The sequence below is a fragment of the Trichoplax adhaerens genome, genomic scaffold, assembly GCF_000150275.1.
Source record: "Trichoplax adhaerens TRIADscaffold_4 genomic scaffold, whole genome shotgun sequence".
NCBI classification, from domain to species: Eukaryota; Metazoa; Placozoa; class Uniplacotomia; order Trichoplacea; family Trichoplacidae; genus Trichoplax; species Trichoplax adhaerens.
Genome location: NW_002060946.1, coordinates 2,913,397 through 2,935,968, shown reverse-complemented (window position 1 = coordinate 2,935,968; position 22,572 = coordinate 2,913,397). Strand labels below are relative to the sequence as shown.

The 22,572-nt window shown below is 33.7% G+C and overlaps 4 protein-coding genes across 4 annotated transcripts; 3 read left to right on the top strand and 1 right to left on the bottom strand.

The window, feature by feature from the left end:
• Positions 1-491: 491 nt before the first annotated feature.
• TRIADDRAFT_55476 (uncharacterized protein) lies at positions 492-6,021 on the top strand (the record flags this gene model as incomplete). Its single annotated transcript, XM_002111912.1, has 22 exons — positions 492-562; positions 795-1,107; positions 1,289-1,492; positions 1,599-1,677; positions 1,826-1,899; positions 2,362-2,422; positions 2,577-2,645; positions 2,728-2,771; positions 2,880-2,996; positions 3,140-3,206; positions 3,485-3,530; positions 3,605-3,650; positions 3,960-3,986; positions 4,072-4,154; positions 4,391-4,460; positions 4,638-4,826; positions 4,914-5,138; positions 5,217-5,294; positions 5,338-5,441; positions 5,525-5,588; positions 5,742-5,807; positions 5,911-6,021. 22 exons carry the CDS (start codon positions 492-494, stop codon positions 6,019-6,021), a joined length of 2,208 nt encoding a protein of 735 aa, XP_002111948.1.
• A 1,173-nt stretch (positions 6,022-7,194) lies between these two features.
• On the bottom strand, positions 7,195-11,147 carry TRIADDRAFT_2681 (uncharacterized protein; the record flags this gene model as incomplete). The annotated part of the gene is made up of 11 exons (XM_002111403.1): positions 7,195-7,313; positions 7,442-7,565; positions 7,705-7,758; positions 7,968-8,068; positions 8,208-8,235; positions 8,537-8,630; positions 8,717-8,829; positions 9,253-9,371; positions 9,517-9,581; positions 9,871-9,938; positions 11,073-11,147. Coding segments are annotated over 11 exons (960 nt in total), but the record flags the coding sequence as incomplete, so codon positions are not given.
• Positions 11,148-12,531: 1,384 nt separating this feature from the next.
• TRIADDRAFT_3592 (uncharacterized protein) lies at positions 12,532-14,436 on the top strand (the record flags this gene model as incomplete). The annotated part of the gene is made up of 6 exons (XM_002111911.1): positions 12,532-12,641; positions 12,815-13,081; positions 13,472-13,532; positions 13,656-13,847; positions 13,964-14,162; positions 14,255-14,436. Coding segments are annotated over 6 exons (1,011 nt in total), but the record flags the coding sequence as incomplete, so codon positions are not given.
• Positions 14,437-16,649: 2,213 nt separating this feature from the next.
• Positions 16,650-21,470, top strand: TRIADDRAFT_37524 (uncharacterized protein; the record flags this gene model as incomplete). Its single annotated transcript, XM_002111910.1, has 5 exons — positions 16,650-16,682; positions 19,718-19,819; positions 20,135-20,279; positions 20,661-20,801; positions 21,070-21,470. 5 exons carry the CDS (start codon positions 16,650-16,652, stop codon positions 21,117-21,119), a joined length of 471 nt encoding a protein of 156 aa, XP_002111946.1. The 3' UTR covers positions 21,120-21,470.
• Positions 21,471-22,572: the final 1,102 nt, after the last annotated feature.

Below are 22,572 nucleotides of genomic sequence, written 5' to 3'. Positions count from 1 at the left end.
ACGTGCAACCACTGAATTCATCATAAGTAGTTTATCACTAGCGGCGCCACTTTTTATGGAAGCAGATATCAAAATCGAAAGGAAGATCGAATATAAACAGGATCCTGTTTACTATCTGTCAGAGTCATGCGTTTTAATTTCTCCAAATAGAGCACAACGTAATGTGTAAATAATATTGTTTGTATATAAAAAGGCAGACAATTTAACGGTACAGTAGGGATTTATAGCTCCATTTCTGTCATCTTTCGTAAATTGGATCATTAAATACTCGAACGCACATAGAATAGAACTAAAGTAAGATAAAAGGGACTTCTATTCAAATACGGATCGTAAAACTTAAGTCACTCGCCTGTTGTCATGATACCTTGCACTGTTTTAACGCCTTTTCGGAAAGCCAAAGAATTCTATCGTAAAAGTTATGCTTTTCTTATATATGTTATAGATAGCCAACGAAGACTTTGTTACCTCAATAGTCAAAAAATTAACGTAAAATGGAATCCGATTGGAGATACAGTGAATATTCTGACTTTAGGGATTACCCACCTCCAGATAATCAAGAAAGGTACAAGCAACTGTTCAATGACGCGTCATGATTATTATCATCTAGTGTCAGCATCAATTAGAAGTAATCAACTAAAATAGGCTTTTACTGTACTTGTACCTACTACGGAGTCAATTCCTTAGTAGAGGTATTTCGGTCATAAATTAATATCTTGATCGCAACTGAGATTGCGTATTTACAGCAGTTGGGAAGATTGAATGATCTATTTTCTAACGAGAATATTCTTCCTTAGATATCGGCGAAATAATGAGGATTTCTACCGTCAACAGGGCCGTCGCTCCCAAGATAAGCAATATTTTAGTAACGAACGTGATAACTATTATTGTGACGAAAGTAACCGACGAAACTATAACGAAAGCAGTCGAGCAAGATCTCCTAGTCCACGATATTATGAAAGAAGATTCGATCGACAACGCCTCAGTCCAAGGGTTTCTCGTTATAGATCGAGGAGCCCGGATTACACTCGTAGGAGAGATAGAAGGCGTTCTCGTAGCCCACCAGATTACAGCAACCGCTCTGACATGGGGTACTCTCGTAGAGATGAGGTAACTACGATATAAAGTGTATAATAAAGCTATTTACCTGAATTACTATCTTGGCGAAAAACTTATTACTTTTGTTTTATTCAAATTGAACATCTCAAGACTTTACTATACTAATTCCTATGGAAAAAATTATACTTTGTCCACGGTACAAGTTATACGCTACTCTTACTTTTTTATTTAGAGAGTCGATAATAAGAGAAGATATACACGGCCTGAATACGACGATAATAGCAAGGATAACAGAAAAGATGAAACAGATAGAGGCAGCTACGATGACGAACGACAATCTAGACGAAATCGGGACGGGAACAATCGCGATCATAGAGAAGAGCCTAATCGTGTAATCGTTATTCGTAATTTAGCGTACAAAGTAGACGAAAAACATGTATGTATTATTTTCTATATAGCGATCCTATCAATGCTTATATTTACTGCTAAATGGTAGTTTCACTGAAGTAGACTAAATTTTCGGTGATATCATTTATCTATAGATTTCCAAGATAATTGAGGACCATTTCGATCAACAGCATGTTCTAAAGGATGTAAGGCTTATCCGCAATAAAGAAACAGGTGCGCCTATTTGTGGAGCGATGATGCATACTGTAGCATAGATTATATTATGAAAATATTTGAAGTACATAATTACGCATACAGCATATCAACTGCTGTATTGTTAGGCTAGCTATGATATAATATTGTCGTGTTTTTATTTGCGCAGGGGAATCTAGAGGATTTGCTTTCGTAGAATTCATCGAATTAAAAAATGCAGTAGCATGGATGGACGACAGTAGGGTAATAAGCCTAACTCTAGTCAAGCTGTCAGCGCAGTTTTCCTTAAATCTCATAAATAATTTGGTGTCAAAATTGGGAAGGACATTGGAAATTCAAAGCATAATTACTTGTATTAACCCGGTTAATTATCTTTACGGTTACGTTAGCGTATGGTAAGAATCCAAGGGCAAAATGCTTATCTCGAATACAGCAAACCCCGAGACTGGACGTGTAGCAAAGTTCGTAAAATGAAGACGAAACTATCATACGATTTAATAACGTCCGCTACTTAGTAGGGCATCGCAGCCCTTAGGTGTTACCGTTAACGAACTACTGGCATCGTATTCTGTCATGTTTTCTGTGTTACGGAAACAAAGCATATGAATAGTAACAAATGTTCACATTGCCTGCACTTTATGTGCATTAACTACGACTGTATAATGTAACATTCTAACACCAATCATACCTGTAAATGTAAATTAGTGTGGCCATTTCAATTTCAAAATAAGAAGAGTTTGCATGATGTGCAAGGCTACTCGACCAGGTAACCCTTAGGTGTAAATAATTATTTTACTTGTATTGATAATCAGCGCTTATGAATGAATTTCTTGTACTGGGATAATTATCTGTGATTCCTTGCCTAATTTACTGAATTTCTTACAGATCTCTAATGATCTTTAAAATTAATGCTTCTCTAGAATTAGAGTCTAGAAGTAATGAGTCTAAATTGGATGGAGGAGATGATGTCAGCAGCAAACCGACAAACGGTAAATTTGCTAACGCAATACTTTAATGAAACTGACAAGTTACTTAAAAGTAATTCATGACTCATCTATGTTTATTATTCAGTTTTGATTGTAAGAGGACTTGATGTTATAACTCGCGAGGAATCGGTAAGTATACATTTGTTTCTTATTTAGTAATTATGCGTTTAACAGCAGTAGTTATATGTACTTATATTTAAGTAGAAAGTAAACTTTCTTTAATATTCCTTTCAATAGGTGCTACAGTCATTAAAGCAGATTGATGCAACACGAGTCGATGGAATTAAAATAATGAAAGACGAACTTACAAATACATCAAGAGGATTTTGTTTTGTAAGATTGCCGTCCATAAAGGTACTTGTAATTACAGTATTTAAACTCGTTTTCAATAATTTAGATAATGCCATTATTTGTGCTACGATTTATAGTGTATTAACTATATAAGTAGTCTCCCTTTATTAATTATGATATTAATTCCTTTATTGCGTAACCTGCAGATAGCAATTGCGATTGCGGAAACTATATCAAAATTGGAGTATCCTTTCAAGATAGATAATAAAGAAGGTACTATTCGAAATCGATTGACAAAATCGGAAAGATGGCATAGCTTTTGTGAAATTTATCCATAGAATGTACACGCATTCGCTATCAGTCGTTAAAGGAACTAATTAATTTATTTTTCCATATACATACTCGTATATTTACGCAAGATAATATTTTACTGTACAGATGTATTTAAAATAAAATATGTATGCAGTGAATTAAGTTGCAATTGCGCTGCGTATGTAGTACGTAGTAATACCTCATTACTAATCATTTGTTTTAATAACGATCAACAACAGTGGTCATATCCTATGGAAGAGCGGATGCCTTTGAATCAACGGCTAAGTAATGTTTGCTATTTTTTAGATAAATCTGTAATTGATTGAATAATATAACACCGCGCTACTGTTCTATTGCAGGAAGAATTTAGCAGCTGCTGCTATTGCTGCAGCTGCGTGGTCTGTAGTAAGTGTCGACCTTGCAGTGATGTAATGCTGTTATATCAATTTTTTGTTCATTATCATTACGATTTGCTTACTAAGACCGCTCAGCCATCCTCATCATCAGCAAGTAATTCGACAGAACAGACTGTGGTACGAAATTGTGATCATAAACTTAACGTTACTGCTACTGTTTATTTACTAATCTAATTTCTTTACTTAGTCATCCGGTAATAAGCAAGAAGCAAGCTCGTACGGTATGCTTATATACATATTGGCTAACGTTTTTTAAAGACTTTAAGCTAAATCAATATTTGAAATCTCAAAATTTTAGAAAGTACGTCGCAGCAAGACACCACAGGTAACTAACCATCGTTAAAAAATAAGTCAACGTTTTCGGAATAACTATGATGATCGTTTCGAATTGTTGTGATTATCAATTGTAGATAATGCCCAGTACACCTATGATGAGAAAACGGGTTATTATTATTATCCATCTACTGGACTTTACTATGACCCAAATTCTCAGGTAATATTGTAAATTTTATAATCTTGAAATTTTGATATTCGTTGATTAATATTCTGATTTCGTGTTATATCATAGTATTTCTACAACAGCACAACTGGCCAGTATTTATATTGGAGTAGTGAAACCAATTCTTACGTTCCCGTATCTAATACTGGGTAATTATAACAATGATAAATATATTCTATTTCTATCATTTGGCTCTCGTTAACAAATATAAAAATAAATCTGTTCTCTAGAGATACTAAGGATACGGCCTCTAAAGCTGGTGGTGATGCTGAGATGGAAAAAGGTATATATGCTATACAAGTATGTGAATCTCTTTACTACTTTAGCTTGATTTCGCCAACTTGTATCTTATTATAGATAAATCATCCAAGATAAAAATCTCTTTCTCTGCCAAAAAGGTAGTATCAGTCGAATAGAAAATGCTGGACAAAGTAATTTATCACCGTAGACTATTATCTCAAAATAATTTGTACATAGGTTATGAAAGACATGGAACGTTGGGCGAAAACTTCTACTACATTTAAAGTACAACAACCCGACGAGGCTTCTGCCAAAAAGTCTAAAGGGTTCGTTCCTATCGGCTCAAAGCAGCCGGAGGCTTCTACTCATAACCAGACAGTACAGGCTATATTCGCCAATATTGCCTCGACAGCTAAAGATAATCTGGTTAGATACATGATTACGAATGATCTACTAAGCAATAATGAGTATATGTATTTCCTTTCACTTTAATGTTACGTATTTTAATTGCAGGCATCTCAGGAAGAAGTTCATAAAGCTGACGATATAGATATTGAATCCCGCGGTGCTGTAACTTATGGCAGCGGGGCGAGCTTAGATCTTCCTATGCTTGATTCTGTTGTGGTAACGCCAGAATCATTACTAGATTTAAATCGTTTTGCTTGTTTACTATGTCGACGGCAGTTTTCAAGTAAAGATACGCTAATGAAGCATGTAGAGTTATCAGGATTACACAAGGTGATGGTTTTACAAATTGGAAAATTATTCTATTTCAATTTTAATTTGTAACGGTTATGTTTATGTTTTTTCGTTTAGACAAATTTGAAAGCCCATAACGCTAAACTAGAAAATCAAGTTCGTTTTGTCTTTCGTAATCTTATGTCCAAATCCAAGGTTAAATTGATAATTAGTTTACGTGTATTTTAAATTGTGGTAGGAGTTACTCTATCGCGATCGTGCAAAAGAAAGAAGGCAACTGTACGGTCAACCGGATAAAGTAAAGGAAGGCCCTGGAAGGAAATCAAGGCAGCAGAACATAACGTAGGATATCATGGACGTACCAATGGAATTTTTATCATGATTCTCACACTAATCTACAAACTGTAAAACGTAATATACTTTAGAAAATATGAACAACCAACGAAACATGGCCTGACAGGATCAAATGTAGGGAATAAAATGTTGAAGGTACTGGCAAATTATTTGAATCTGTAAATAAATTTTTACGTCATACGTACGCTAAGCTGCTCATTTGCTTACTACATCAATTCTTGTCTCCGATATATTTTACTCTCGTAAGTGTATTATTTTTTCAATTCTAATATATGGATCCTTTCGTAGGCGATGGGTTGGTCAGAGGGTGAAGGCCTTGGAAGAGCGAACCAAGGGATTACAGCACCTATATCGGTACGCAAGACGGATAAAACGTTATACTGTAGTAATGCGAAACTCCGGTTAAGCTAAGCCATAAAAACTCTGCAAATATTTTTGCGTTCTTTCAACTTAATAGGCACAGGTAAGGTCTGCAACTGCTGGGTTAGGTGCAGATTGTAGTGACTATGGTGTATCGGCGGGGGACTCATATCAGGAGGCTCTCAAAAAATTGGTAAAGTGTTTTTAAATAGTAGATCGAAATGCTCTATTTGCCATATAGTAGTTAGGCTACGTACAATATACTGTTTAAGTATTGATCCTTTCATTCTGATTCGGTGGCTTGCTGTACCTCTACAGCGACGATGGTAGTAACAGATTTTCTATCATTATTTTGATTAGTCGAGGAAGCGATACGATACATTGGATGACTAGTTGATCCTAAAGATGGCTTCTTGTATTCCTCGCTACAAATCTAAGATTGCTTTGGCATATATAACTTTCGAAAAATCTATCCATTATTGTTAACTCCGTTTCTAAATGCATAAGTGCCGAGAATTATAAAACTTTTTTATTATGTATTTCCAAATTTATCTAATAGTTCTGTACGGGAATATACTTATATTTTGATGTTGATTTTACGCTCCTCATACATAATCAGTGTACCCTTTGACTATCTCAATATGTACAATGCATAAACAAATTAATTCATGTGATGTTGTACTTGTTCGTGAAAACGAATTTTTATGGATGTCGTATAAAACAACAAGTATTCCGGATAATTTAAACTTTTTTTATTATACGCTATCCTTATAAATCATTCTAGCTTCTAAAGTTTTTCAGTTAAATGATTATACAGATTTACTGATACAGCACTACATCATGTGATTAATTAAATAACAGTTAAATGATGTATAATTCTATCGATCTTCCTCGTTCGATAGTCCATCCAAGCTTGATTCGTTATCGGTTGAATCACAATCAGAAGATTCCTCTGATGAATCTTCACTTAAAACTGATTCACTACTGTGATCACTATAGTTATCCCGTACTGTTAGCGCCGCGTATTCTAGCAATTCGATATCCCATCCAGTAGCTGATTTAGTTATTGTTGCCTGTAAGTTAATAATGACTTGATACTAAATATTATTCAATTGCAGTTAATATAAGATGTTTAGTTAGTTATTCGAGTCCAACCTGATTTAGTTTTTTTGAAATGAACCGGATCTTAGCATTACTATAAAAAGAAATTATAACAACGATCGTCAAATTTTCGTATACAGTATTTCATGATCGTAAGGTATATGCACAAAGTATTATCACCAAATTTGAAAAATCTATTTCAGTTTTTAGCGCTTTATGAATAGATTAATATTAACTATATGCAGATAGTTGTGTATAAATTATGCCATGTATCTAACCTTAATTTTTGTATCCAAACGCAGTAATCAGTAATATAAACGTCATTTAGAATATACTTATTCTCGTGATTTTTAAGAATTTGTCGAATTTCTAATAAACATTTCAGAATATATCTTTTACCTGTTAAAAAAATGAATGAAAATACTCTGAAGGTACACACAATGCAAGGGTCTGCAGGATTATTATGATTTACATATAATATACGAATAAATTAATAGATGTAAGATCAGCAATTTTCCACAGCCTACCTAGTCGGAAAATAGTTGTTACATCCTTCAGAATAACTTGAATTAAATCCCAGTTTCTGTATAAAGGATAGCATAGAGCTCTTCTGCAGCATGCTATTAATACACTTTGAAATCGCTTGAAAACCTACGTTATAAATTTATATCATCTTTACAGTATTTCAAGCTTCGGTTGTCCACGATTAGTGGTATAATATCATGCCTCAAAGTAGTATAATTAAATTAAGGGAAGCTTAATGCGAATAATATAAGATTCCAATAATTACCTCCAGCCATGATAAAGACGAACTTATTTTACAAATTGTCCATGCAGATTCTACCTAAGAACGTTTCGATTTAATGATAATTCAACTTTAGGTGCAGAGCCCAGTGTATAAATAAACAATCACAAAGTGGAGGTACGATATAAATCATATAATTAAATCAATAGAATCATACATAAGTGTACTTAGTAAAAGCGTAAATTGCATTTAGATTACTTAAAATAAAAATTCAGGTGAGTAATGTGTATACTTTATTCTTCACTTACGGTATTTTCACCTTCGGTCGTACGGTAATTGTAAGCATATGCAAATATAATGTCGATTAAACCGAGTAGTAATTGATAGTCTTCTAATTTATCTAATAAATCTAAAATTGATAAATCAAAAAAGACAAATAATGGAATTAAGACATCTATGGCATTTAGTATTAATGAGATTTAATGATCGATTTAAAGCAGTATTTTGGCGAGTAATCAGAAATTAATTAAAGGTATACATATATTTACATTCTTTATTTGGTAATTCTCTCAGTTGCTGTTTTTCTTCATCTGAGAATAAATTCCACCTGTGGCAGAATAGGACACAGTTATACATATAAATACGATTTCTTAAAAGATATGATATTAATCTAATACATCAAATATAGTAGCAGCTTTAGAAAATCTTTGCAGCCTTACTTGGCACTGTAATCAATGTCTACTTCATCTTTATTCTTCTTAATATAGTATTAAAATCCAGAAAGTAATGATGGAAAGATATTCGTATTAGCCTATTACTACTAATTAAATCTTACATAGCCATTATCTATCAACACCATTTCTTCTACTAATCTTACATCATATGTGCTATCTATGATATCGCAAGCTTCTTGCCAAGGAGTTATAAATGCTATTAATTGCTTTATTTGTTCGTTCTCCATAAAGTCAGCACTTAGGGATGTAAGGCAAGATTAAAATTGAATCATTCGCTATTCCCCATATAATTACGTATAACGTTAGTGTTAAAAGCTACAAACAGATAATGATCCTCGTTAAAGTATTCATCTTCAGCAGCAATTCTTTCGGTTGATCTTTCAGCTGCAGTCATTCTTTCAGGTTCAGGAACATCGATAATATCAAACAAGTTTTCCTATGCAATAATGTACGATTTTTTTATTTATAGAAACTATCTTATAAGGTCAAAAAAGATTGAACTTAAATTTTTTCAATCATCTTTAAGAATTGGGTATGCAACTAACTTGTAAACAAGAAAAAACACCATTATAACGATTTGCGAATCCGTATTTTTGAGAAAAAAGCTCGTTTCGGGAATCGGTCTAGGAAGATCTCGTTAATTATTCATGTGTTGTATAAAATAGATTGTTAGGAGAATAGTTCTAATCGTAGCAATTACATCATTATCGGCTAATTTCTGCTCCAGTTGCCAGTCAAAATCGTCAACATCTATCTCTTTGCTATCCTCATCCGCTACAAAATCGTAATTAAATGAATACTTTAAGCCTATGGTGTCGTAAAAAATGAAGATGAATCTGTTGTTACCTGAATTAATTACTTCGATCAATGAGGGCTTGTACTTCTGTTGTTTAGGTTGTGCTAAAAGGGTCGTCAACAAGTCTAAACTTTCAAAATGCTCACCTTCATTTACTTTTGGTAAATTTATCGTACAAGTTCCTATATAGTATCATATATAGAAAGTATAATACATTATGTTCAAATATGAAAACATCTTTAGCGATAAAGATCTACGAGACCAATTTCAATGCCATTACTATAAACTGATGCAACCTATTTAGTAAGTATACAACAGTAGCAATACCTTGATCAATATCGTATGCTGCAGATTGTCTACTGTCTTCAACAACAGAGCCTGGTAAATTGAGCCTGGAAAATTATTTAATGATATGATTGCTTTCCATTATGTTACTACAAGTATTTTATCATACAGTCCACACTAGCTATGCAAGAAATAGAATCTGATACTTTACACATGTCGGTTATCGAATATGGAGAAGTACAGACTATAAAAGTAACAAGCCGTAAGAATATTTACTTTCTGTTCAGTTAACATACAGATGTATGAACACCGTTTGAAATTGATTTACTTTCCATCTTTCGTTTAGACTAATTGATGTATGTTTCGTATAACTAAGAGAAATTTTTTCATAATTACCTTAAGAAATATGGATGCATATGGAAAAGAAATTCAGTATCTTTTGCATAGATTTCCATATCTGCAACCTACAAAGTGGAATTATGTATATTTTATCATCTGTTTAGTCATTTTAGCTTTCATTTCAAACTGCCCCTGTAGTTATGTTTGATAAATTTGCTTTACCATTCCATACATTAGTAATTACAATCAAAGCTTATTCTTATACACTAGGTGCCAATAATGACTATTATAATAGGATATACATGCCGGCACAGCACAGCTTACTATTAAGGTATAACAAATATCAAACGGTCATGAAATGGATATGCTATTTATGCCAATATATTTTTTTTCCTATCATTAGCAATCGAGCATACATAATCTTATACATAGGGCTAGCGTATTCTTTCGTTAACACCTAAATTGTGGTGGTTGTCTCCAAATGGATCATTCCGCTAAAAATTACGACAGTCTATTAGTAATGAAGTCTAGATATCTTACGATTTAATAATATGAATTCGATAACTAGAAAACAAACTGATCGATTGCAAACCACTAAAGTCTATGGACAATCAGTATAGCCATATAATTTATTAACTCGCAAGGCATGCACCTTACGCATACATCTCTCATCCTATCATGTCCATAAAGCACTTAAGGGCTCCATGAAAGGTTAAATCATTTGATTGGCAATATTACAATCTACAGACTAGCAATCGAATCTATATGTCATATACAATGCTCATATTCTGTTGATTACTGTATAATTGTATGCAAGATAGATATCTTCTGACTCAATAATATAAATTCGATAACTAGAAAAAATTAGCTGATCGATTGCAGACTACTAGAGCCTATCGCCAATCAGTGCTGTATAGCCTTATCATTTAACTTTTTTTACTTGTGCTCAAGGCTAGCCTAGCACCTTACGTATCTCTCACCTTATGATAAGATACTTAAATGACTAAGATGAAAGATTTATCATTTGACTAAGATTATTACAATCGACTAGCAAATCGAATATAGATAATGCTCGTATTCTAGTGAATATAGTCGTACAGCTTAATTGATGAAGTATTCTTAGCACACTTTATTGTCGTACAGTATAAAATTTGACGATTACAATCAGCAAATATTTGGCATACCGTTACGTCTACTAGCAACCCAACATACGTGAATTTTACATACTATCTATATCATGCAAGCATCTCATTACTCACTTTTCCATAGGGTACTTTGATGGCAATGATGATGAATTGATCATTTTGTGATACCTCAAATTTTGGAGTTAACATCTTGGTAAAATGGAGAAGGATAGTATCCCGCGACCTCGATCCAATCCTGTTCTGCAACGACTTCCTAGGGTTTCGTCTAGTATTACGGTACTGCTACAGTCCTTGTACCCTGCATTCATGATGATGTAATCGCTATGAGTATACTGGTATGGTATCTAAGATACTATAGCTACACTGCAAAGACGCAGCGCAGCCTACTTTCTACTTGTCACTAGGTGCTCTGATACGAAATCCTCATATTTTCATGGTAAACATGGTAACTACTAACTACTATTGTACATTCCACCCAATCTCATCTTAATTTTATCAATCCAACAATTTATATTTTTAAATTAGCTACTCTAAACTAGTGCATGATGAACGATTGTAGAATAAACTTGCTACCTTGGTCAGTCAATAATTAAAATTGGTAAGACGAAACACAGGAATTATCAGCGTTGTTGGACGTCCACAAAGTGATCTGCCTAGATTTGCAAAATAAAAAGAAACTTTGCAGTTCAAGTCAGGTAGTGTAGCTGGTCTGTAGACGTACGCACTAATAGTTAGCAATTAAATCCTCAAGAATATGACCTCATCTTCTGCACTAAGATATCGAGGAGATTTTATGCCCAAGAAGAAATCAGGTAGCAACTCTTGTTAGTAATTTTTGCGTCCTTCATAACTTGCACATCTGGTAGCTACAAGATTCGTATTTGCTGATGGATCGCTGCACCATAGAATTTAGTAATCCATAGCTTACTGCATATGCAGATTGTATTTGTGTACATTATATGCAATTTATAAAAGGACAAGTATCTACAATAGATATGACTTAATCTCAACGTATTAAATATCAATTTATAGAAATTATCAGACGATGAGTCCTATTTGTAATTACTTAATGAGTGATTTCATAGAATTAGAGCAATGTAGAAAGTGGCAGCATTATTTGCTGTAAAAACTCTGTCATTAAGCAATAGAGATTTCTTTTAGATACGTATTGCCAATAGATGAGATATATGCATGCATACGCCAACATGATGTTGTATCAGCTTGTACTATTATAATTATTCAAAGTAGTGGATAGCTTTAGTCTGTTTATGAATATCTTATGAAATTATTATTTATTTAGGTAACAACCTATTGTATAGTGCTATATATCCTAAATCGAAGCACCATGAGCCTAAGAACTGATCAGGAAAAAACTGGCCTTCATCATTCCATAAGTGAGGACAAACTACTGCACGTTACCAAGGATCTGTATCGCTCTAAGGGTGTTAAATCATTACTGTTGTCATGTGAGATTTTGAATGAGCTACTATTGCATGATCCATGGACCCTACAGTTGGCTCGAAAGGATAAAACCTTGTTTACCTTTCTGAAAACAGCAGAATCTAAATTTATCGATCCTCCTTTACTCGGGCATCTAAGACTATCTTTGATGCTAATTGGTGCACCTGACAGTACCCATCGTGATGGTATTAAAATACTGGCAATTGATGGAGGAGGAATGAGGTAATTCGTAGTTGTATTGAAGTGCACTATTTCAGTATCACTTTTGCTAAATTAAGAAACATTACAAAAGTAGTGCAAGTAAATTACGCAATTTTATAATATTATACTTTGTATCCGTATATTATTCATTGATTATACCTCTGACATAGTTAAACCTGTTTACATTGCAATAGAGGCTTAGTTGCGATCGATATTTTGAAAAAGATTGAAGCTGAATGTGGCAAGCCTGCTTATCAATTGTTTGACTACATCTGTGGAACTAGCACGGGTGCTGTAATATCTTTTTTGCTTGGCTTGGTTCATCAGAGCGCGTCGAGTTGTGAAAATGACTATAAAAACTTAAGCAAGGCTATCTTTAAAAGAAATTTAGTCTTTGGGACTAGCATGCTGTTTTTAAATCAATCCTATTATGATACCGATATTCTAGAAAAGGCTATGAAGTAAATTGACAACCTCTTGTATTGTAGTAGATTATATTAAGAAAGAAATAAATATTATAAATACATAAATAATAATAATTATGTTTAGTAACGCTCGATGCTATCAGTTACTTACCTGTAAATATTGCAATTCTGAGCTAATACTTTGAATGTGTTGTGGAATTAGTAATTAATCAATAACTGTATGCGTAAACTACTACTAGTATTCTTGGCAAATCAGTTATTCAGTGTTAACATTGTACATTGCTTCAAGTATCAAAATCTGTACACTATACTTTTATGCATAAGATTATTTTAGATTTCAATCATTGCACTAAATTACGAAAATATGCTTGATTAACATGTCAACAGGCAGATACTGCTAATAATTTCATCTTTATATACACATAGAGAAAAAATGGGCTTCAAGCACCAGCTGATCCAAACAATATCTATTCCAAATACGCCAAAAGTAATAAAGCGCTAACATAACATTAATTCTTAGCTTTTGACGTCAGTTTGGTCACTAATCAAAATATTCTAATTTGTATTCGTACCGTAATATCTTTTCCTCAATTTGATAACCTGCGTAAAGGTTGCTGCAATTGCCACACATGTTAGTGGGCCTCGACCGGTTCCATTCGTTTTCCGAAATTATTGCCATAAACAAACTGCAATACCATATTATCCTGGTACTTATAATGTTCGTCCGTGGGAAGCTGTGCGCGCCTCGGCGGCTGCTCCTGGCTATTTTCAAGAATATAAAATTGGCAATAACGTATTCTTGGTATTAAACGAACTTATTGTTAAGATTAAGATGATTAAATCGAGATATGAGAGTCATCCTTTACTGTATTTCTTATACTCTGAAGATAACAATATAATGATTTGTATACTAATTAGGATGGTGGCCTAGTATCAAATAACCCTGCTGCAGTTGCACTACATGAGTGCAAGTTATTATGGCCAGATACTCCCATTAAATGTTTGGTCTCACTTGGTACCGGCTATTATTGTCCCTCTTCCGATCAAGAAGTCAAATTTGATGGTTCGCTAAGTAATAAGTTTAAAATAATTATCGACTCAGCTACGGATACTCTAAGTAAGATATTTTCATTTTAAATTTATCGATAAAAGAAGTCATTAAAGTAATTCTGTAATATGGATTTTATTTACATGGTCGATCTGGATTAGAAATTCATAACGTTTTAAAAGATATACTCCCAGCTGGAGCCTATTACCGTTTTAATCCACCACTGTCGAGGCAGGTTGCTATAAATGAGAGTCGAGAAGATTTTTTAAAGCAAATGCAAGAGGATACTCAATCTTACATAAAGAGAAAAGCGAATGAAATTGGCCGGGTTAACACTTTATTACAAGATAGATCAAAAAGAAGTATTATACGCTCGCTCTGGAAGTTTTTGCGACGTTAAGATTTTTCTATTAGTAGTGTATTTGTCAGTACTCGAGTTTTGAACTTTTGGTGGTCTTATATTTGTAAAAATAGGTACTGTACGTATATACTTGTATACGGGTATATATATTCTGTATACCGCAATATATACTTTATCCTATATTCATGAATTTAATTTAACCTATCGCACATTTAGCTTTCTCTCTTAAACTGTTATAAATTATACCATTACATTTAGTATATCTTTAAGGTATACGACGTACGACGGAAAATTTGATATGAAATCAATTGTTCGTAGCTATACATTATTATAAAATTATTTTCCTATTACAGGAGTAAATGCATTGAAAGCACAAGCTTGGATATCAGCTTGACGTTTTGCGCAACTAGCATAACTATTTATGTAGATATAGTAATATACGAGTATTTTATTGTAGTAAAATGGCTCTTACATGCTTTTGCAAGTAAAAGGTGGTAGTTGTACATCTTATTGACTAAATATTTGATCTCAAACCGAGTTCATTAGTACTGTTAAGATATACGCGTATATATTAATAATCTTCTCGATATCTTGAATTGATGTTACGATAGTACTCGTATGCTATTTTTTACCGCAATGCTTTATATAGTTTATTTATTTTCTTGAGGTAACCCTTAATAAGATTTGGTATTCGACTATACGAATTTTGTACTCAAAGAGTGAAGGGGTGGCGCGTTCGATCATAAATTATAATTTATCAGCTTTTTTAAATCATCAAGATTAATTTATACTATGACATATAACTGAATGTGTATCTACTCAATACTATCGCTAATAGCATTGTAGCTGAAGAATTAGCAGTTGGTAAGAATCGGCTCGATCCTCTCAAAATATGGACTGACTTGAAAACACATTATTCCATTGCCTTACGAATAATTAATGTATATTAAAAAGCTATTTTATAATTGCAATAATCAGGCAATTGCCTTTGGATACAGTGTGTAAATAGTGTTGCTCGTTTTCTTGCTACTATTACTACTGTATATGAGTTTGCTCACTCAGCTAGGGGAAACTTCTATGCTGCTTTGTACGCTGCAGTGTACGCGTATAGTAGGTCATACAGTATATTGATTGCTGAATCAGTAATAAGCACAAGGAGGTTCTTCTACAATACATACACCAGCATTTGGAGTATTTTAATCATTGGATGCTCTAAGCGAGATGGTAAGGAATGTAGCAACAACATAGCAGCGATCTAAGAATTGAAAACCTGAGAGAATGGAGAACTACTGAGAGCTGAGAGTCAAAAATAATTGACGTAAGTGCATCAACCACGTGATGTAAGAGTACATATGCGTACTGTATATTGCCTGAGTACTGTAGTAAAAGTACTGTACTGTACAGTACAGTACAGTACACAGTATAAAGTTACTGCTATAAACTACAGTATAAACATTGTAAAATTTTGTACTGTAGTACTACAGTATTTTTGGCGGCAGACTGCCGCAGGCATACTGTACACTGTACTGTACACTGTAGTCACATTACTCAGTGCTAAATGAACATCAGTTACAATCTACAGGTTTTATATGAAATGTCATACTAAATCTATATTGCCGTACAAGCAGTTCAATCCTCATTCTACAGTAGATCATAACGGTTTGAACCGAACCAAACCTTTCTCAGGTCTAATCCTCAATCTTGTACAGCGTTGTAATCAAAATACAGTAGTATCACTTAGTTTTTCTTCCAATGCATAAGACTGACAACGAGTATTGCAAGCAATTGGGAACTGCGCTCAAGAAGCCATTAATAAATGAATTCATTTAGCGCTGACAACTCTGACAGTTCAGTCTAGTGTACACTGTATACTGTAGTACTGTATCCGTACGTGACTGGAGTAAGTACAGTTTCTATTGGTTTCACGTTCTTCTGTACTGTAGTTTTTAACCCTACTGTCAGTACTGTACTGTACTGTACATCCTGCACAGTGTACAGTACAGCAAACTGAAGATGACTTGAAAAAGTACTGTACTGGTGAAGTTCGTACGGTAGATCAGCGGCTTCCAAGAGAATTTCTATTCTCATGTCCATGGCTGTAACTGTTACTGTAGTAGTACTTTTGACTTTGCCGTCTGAGGAGTGAGGAGGACCCAGTCATTTACCCGACTAGTTAGACTTTTCCAATCGAAAAGATGGCAGGTAGACTACCAAGAAGGATCTTAAAGGTAAGTAGTGTGCTATACAACCTGTAAACGACCATACCTACCTAAAATTTTACAAAATGACAACCACCATTGAATATTTCTTTCCTTTTTTTGCGGATATACATGCGGTAATAATTGTAGACCTACAGTACTTTCGCTTGACTCGGTGTCCAATGTTGCGTTTGCTCCAATGTCTTGACTAGTCTTGACTGCACTGTGGGCTAGCGTTTTAGCCTAGTGATCCCGTTGACGTTGGTAGTCTACAACATACCGTCGAGGTAAAAGAAAAAAAAAGCTTTTTCTTTTACTTCGATGGTCTACAACTCGTTGTTGTAAATAATAATTTACCTCAACTGTCTCCAAACTCCACCAATTGTATGGTATAACCTTGACTAAAGTACGCGATTATCACGGTTAACTTAAGGGTCTTTCCTTCTACCCCTTAGCCACGCTATGATAGTCTTGATAAGTTGAGGTTAGATGATAACGTAATTACGTATTTTAATTCATTACGAGTACTCATTCATGGAATGTACAGTATTAACATCTCTCTATTCTATCTTGGATAATTATGTTGAGCTCCATATTTATCGACTACGGTTTTGTGCTCAAATCTGTGATTCTTTACCTTTCTGTCAACTGGAATAATAGTCCATCCATCATCGTACGACTGCAGTACACTTGTCACTAAGAACGGAAGTGCAAAGGTGCCTTAGAGATTCGAGGAATGATTACGGAACGTGTCTGAACTTTAAAGACACTAATTTACACATCATCCTTTGCTATTCAAAGCATACCCATTTATAATAAATTTATTTGAATGATGTGACTGCGTCTCTCATATCAAACTGTATTAGTCCGCCTATAGAATGGATCTTGCTTGCCAAGATGTTACGATTTTTATACTATGATGCGAATCGGCAGAAGAAATGCTTATCTTCACTGCAGACGCTTGATAATGCAAGCTGATGTATGAAGGTAATTGCTGTACTGTAGTAGTATTAGACACTTTCGCCGTAAACTTTTTAGCATTCTGTAGTACGCTGCTATTTTATTGACGATTGTTATGGTGGTGCTTTGTTTCTCTGCCTAAGTGAAAATGACCGCTTAATCTTTTATCGAAGAAAGATCTATTACGCATTATGGTAATCTCTATTGGATTGACATTAACATAAATCTCAGTATACTGTACATCAACAATTTTATCTTTCAAATTTCTATCCAAACCGCAAATCTTCCATCATGTCTATTTATTCTTCAAGAGTACAATTACATTTTATGAGCCTAATTTTGCAGCCACGAAATTTTAATTACAATGCTAGTTCAACGCGATAAAATTCTCTCCTTTTACACGTATAACTAACGGTACAATGAATACCTGTGCGATAAGGTATGCCACTTCAGTGTCGTCTACTTGAAATAATCCTGGAATATACTGTATTAAAGGTTGAAAACATTTTTGAATAATTCTACGACACATCCTGAAGTGTACTACTCAACACGTTCAAATGAATTCTATAATAATCGTAAGCGACGTTTATGGATGCGACCGCTAACGTTTCTATAGTATGCACTTAATACGTAGTCTGCTAAAAATTACACTTCCTTTTTGAACTATCGTACTACGGTTGTAAAATTTACAATAACATTGTCTATAAAATGTTGGCTGTTATTCCAAATATTTTTCTATAAGATGCAAACAAATGAGCTAAAATTGTTGTCTTATGATATGTTGGCTGTTATTCCAAATATCTTTCTATAAGATACAAACAAATGAGCTAAAATTGTTGTCTTATGATTTGTAAATTCTATCATCTGCAGATTTAGAGATTTGCTCAAGTTTATAGCGCAATAAGTATTATTATTCAGGCTCTCGTGTAATAGCCATGATGAAGTTTTTGGGGGATTGCTTACTGAACTATTATACTGTTCATGTTTCAGTCAAGATTGCTAGATTGATCTATCACACCGATCCATGTACAATTGCACCTACTCTACTGTGTGCACTCCACTCATTCGTTGGTAATGAATGTTACATTTTATGCTTATCCTGTAGATATGTATACTGTCAATAGTATTATAAGCATGGACTGTCAATTATTATAACCAATTGAAAAATCTAGTACGGAAATAGGTCGCAACTTGTTAATATTTGAAAATTTCGCAAACTTGTATGTGAGTTTGTTGCTCGATGACTTTCCATTCCGTGCTGTACCAGTCCACAAAGTACAGTAGATACAGTACTGTACTGTACAGTGTACAGTAGAGTACAGTCGTACAGAGTCTCTGCTACAGTATTGTACTGTACTCCAAGTACCATATTGCCAACGGTCTAGCGCCTGTTACCAGGTACCGTACAGTACCGTATCGTTCAGTAAGCCTGGTCTATGTTACAGTAAGCAGATTTCCTGCGCGATGCACGATAACGAACTGGATAGTAAATCGAGGTAAAATGGAAGAAAAAAACAATTTTCTTCCTTTACCTCGATGGTGCCCAACTCTAAATTCAAATATCATCAGGCGATGATTGATTGGTACTACTTCACAGTCTATAGCAATTTTACACGATTATCATCACGCACGAAATGATCATGAATAAATAATAATACGCGTATAATAAATTAATTATGAGCACAATGTATGAATCAAAATTGGGCTATTTTTGTTGTTGTTATCCAGACGAGCGTGTACTACAGCAGTCTTGAATGGACGCCGATCACATTTTTGCAGCACACAGATGGAAAGATTTTTACTTTTTTTATTTGCAATACTGTACAGTACTTTATATAACTTGTTATTTTACTGATATTTAAATAGAAATGGGTAAAATACAGAATTAATTCTTAATTAGATGTGCTGATTGAAATACCTCTTTCATTTTCTTATTAATTTTCAATATTTTAAATGTAAGCATATTAATATAATTTGCATCGATGCATTGTTTCTCGCCAATGCAACAATTAAACTGACTTTCACATGATAGAATCTTCTATGTAGGACTTTGTTCCATTAGGAAAACTAATATTATCATTGAATTACTTCCGAAATATAAATAGGAAACTGAAAGGTTGCTTAATGAACCTGTTCCTGGAATTAAAGCTCTTCCTGATGAGCAAAATGCCCGATACTTTCACGTTGAAGTGAACGGTCCAAAAGATGTAGGGCAAACGATTTAATAAATCGATGAAATTTCTATAGCAATATTTTAATATAGAAGCTTTAAGCAGTCTAAAGAAATGAGTTTATAAACTACAGTAGATCAATCTTTCAGGTACTGAGGATTTGACTACAATAGGTCATAACTATGCAAACAAAGAATTATTAAATCACCTTACAGTATTAACTACCGCAACGAATTTATAGCTGCCAGTTCTAGTCTTTACACGAAATTTGCTTAAACAAATGGCCGCTCTCATGCAAATAAAAATCTTCATAGTTTTGATCAGCGAACTATTATATTTGTATTACTATAGTCACCCTTTGAAGGAGGATGTTTCAAGTTAGAACTTTTTCTACCAGAAGATTACCCTATGGCTGCACCAAAAGTCCGATTTGTAACCAGAATTTATCATCCTAATATTGACAAATTAGGCCGTATATGCTTAGATATTTTGAAAGGTAAGGCTTCGATGATTTTACCAATGAACAACAGGATTTCACCATTATTGTTATTTCGTCTTGACTTGTTAAACGTATCTGAGATATGTCGTATAATAGAATTACATATTATCTATTAAAGTATCTTCAATGCATAAAATAGACAAAAATATATATGTCCAAATCTTAGACCCTAGAGCAAGCTATGCATGGTAGTTAATGATTACATTTTTAAAGTTAAATGGAACTTCAAAAATCTTCGCAATGTCTATGATTAATTTCCAGTACGTTCGTGGTGCAACTGTAGTAACGTAGTATGTTATAAATCTTATAGCTTTAATTTTTTATCTTTTAAAAACATATCCATTTGCATAAAGTTACCATTCTTGCATTTTCAAACAGATAAATGGAGTCCAGCATTACAAATTCGTACCGTGTTGCTATCAATTCAGGCTTTACTTAGTGCTCCAAACCCTGATGATCCTCTAGCCAACGATGTAGCAGAGTTATGGAAATCGGACGAAGTGCGTGCCATCGAAACTGGTAAGGTCTTTTGGAGCTTATTACGATTTGTTTTAGTGCTATCTTTGCTGCTTCTAATTTGATATCATAATAAATTACAGTAACTCTAGTACTCTATAATTGTAGAAAGTAATTTCTTTGACGATTACATTACGGCTTGGTATGATTTTCAATTATCATAACTGCTATTACCCTGTACTAGTTTTACCGCAATTACAATATCGGTGTATTTTGTACTGCTTTCGCGTATACTCGAAATCGCTACTAACTTGCTACTTTAAAATCATAGCCAAGACATGGACACGACTATATGCTTTTAGCGAGGGTGTGAAAAGCTAACTGATAGGTCCTCGATAGTAATCAAGCAAGAAAGGAAGTAACAGAAAAAGTGTAACTAATAACTGTTATAGCCACTTTCCGATCGTAAACTATTCTTCGACCGAATGTATAAAACAATTACTTGTTTCAATAATTAAATCCTTGTCAGTTTTGCTTATATTAAATGTTAGGTTTTCTTGTACTATTATATTGACAATACTTCATTGGTCACAGGTTACAATCAATCAGCTTTCATGACCAGCATATATCCGAACGTGAATGTCGCGTTCTTAGTAGTTATGACAGATAGCAATTTTATGATAACTTTGTTACGTTACTGATTTCATTCACCATCACATCAACCACATTTTGTTAATTATATGTGATCTAATACCATGTATAGTGTTATGTTATAGGGCTACGGCTATTTACCACTTGCTTTTATTGTCGTTTGCTGTGTCACCAGAACTGAATCAAAAATTTTAGCGTATTAATGGCAATAAAGGTTCATCATACTATGCGTATTAATGAGATTCATACTAACGTATCAATAGTAGATCACATCGGAGAGAGAGACATTTAACGTTTCAACAGATAGAAGCAAAAGTTATCTGCTCGATAGAAATCATACTCGTAATTTAGCCGTTAGAAATGCACAGTATATCGTATTTTAAACGTTCATCCACTTTTTAAGCTACTACAATATTACAATTAACTAATAGATGAAATTATGATCTAATAAAAAATTCTTTTCTAAGATTATTACCTAGTTCAAGCTACATGTCATTCTAAGCTTTCTCGTAACTAGGCTAATACATATTAAACGTAAATGTGTAATACTAATGCGTTTAACTATACCACACTAATGTTATTTCCGTGTACATGTATCACACCGGCGAGGCGCACAGGACCACCAAAACAGGGTCAAAATCATTGCAATAACATATTTACGCGTAGGATGGCATACTCGTGAATATCTGCTTCAAGCCATTTATTTCAAATTTGAGACACTAAGAAAGAATTGCTATATAGCAGATACAGGAGTCTACAATTTATTCATATCAGCGTGAAGTACATTCGATAAACGAAAACGATAGTCAATTGATAATTTATTACTAGACTTCAGGATACTAACTGTAAAACAAAACGAATAAACTATTAAATTATAATGAACACATCCACCTACTTTTTTCATATAATTAAATAGTAGATTATGCGCATACTTGATTTATTGGGGATTTGTTTTATATCATCAGTAGCTATAGATATTTACTGGAGCAGCTGATGTAGTAAAAACTTGTATAATAATAATAATTTCGTAAAAATCTAATGGCAAGGTAATATTTAGCTTGGTTGAATACAGAGACTATCGGTCCTTATTGAGTGCTACAACCAAATGGCATAAGATACAGTAGAGTTGAAAAAATGTTTTATCATTAACTACTACAGACATTGGTAGCTGATATCGTGAAAA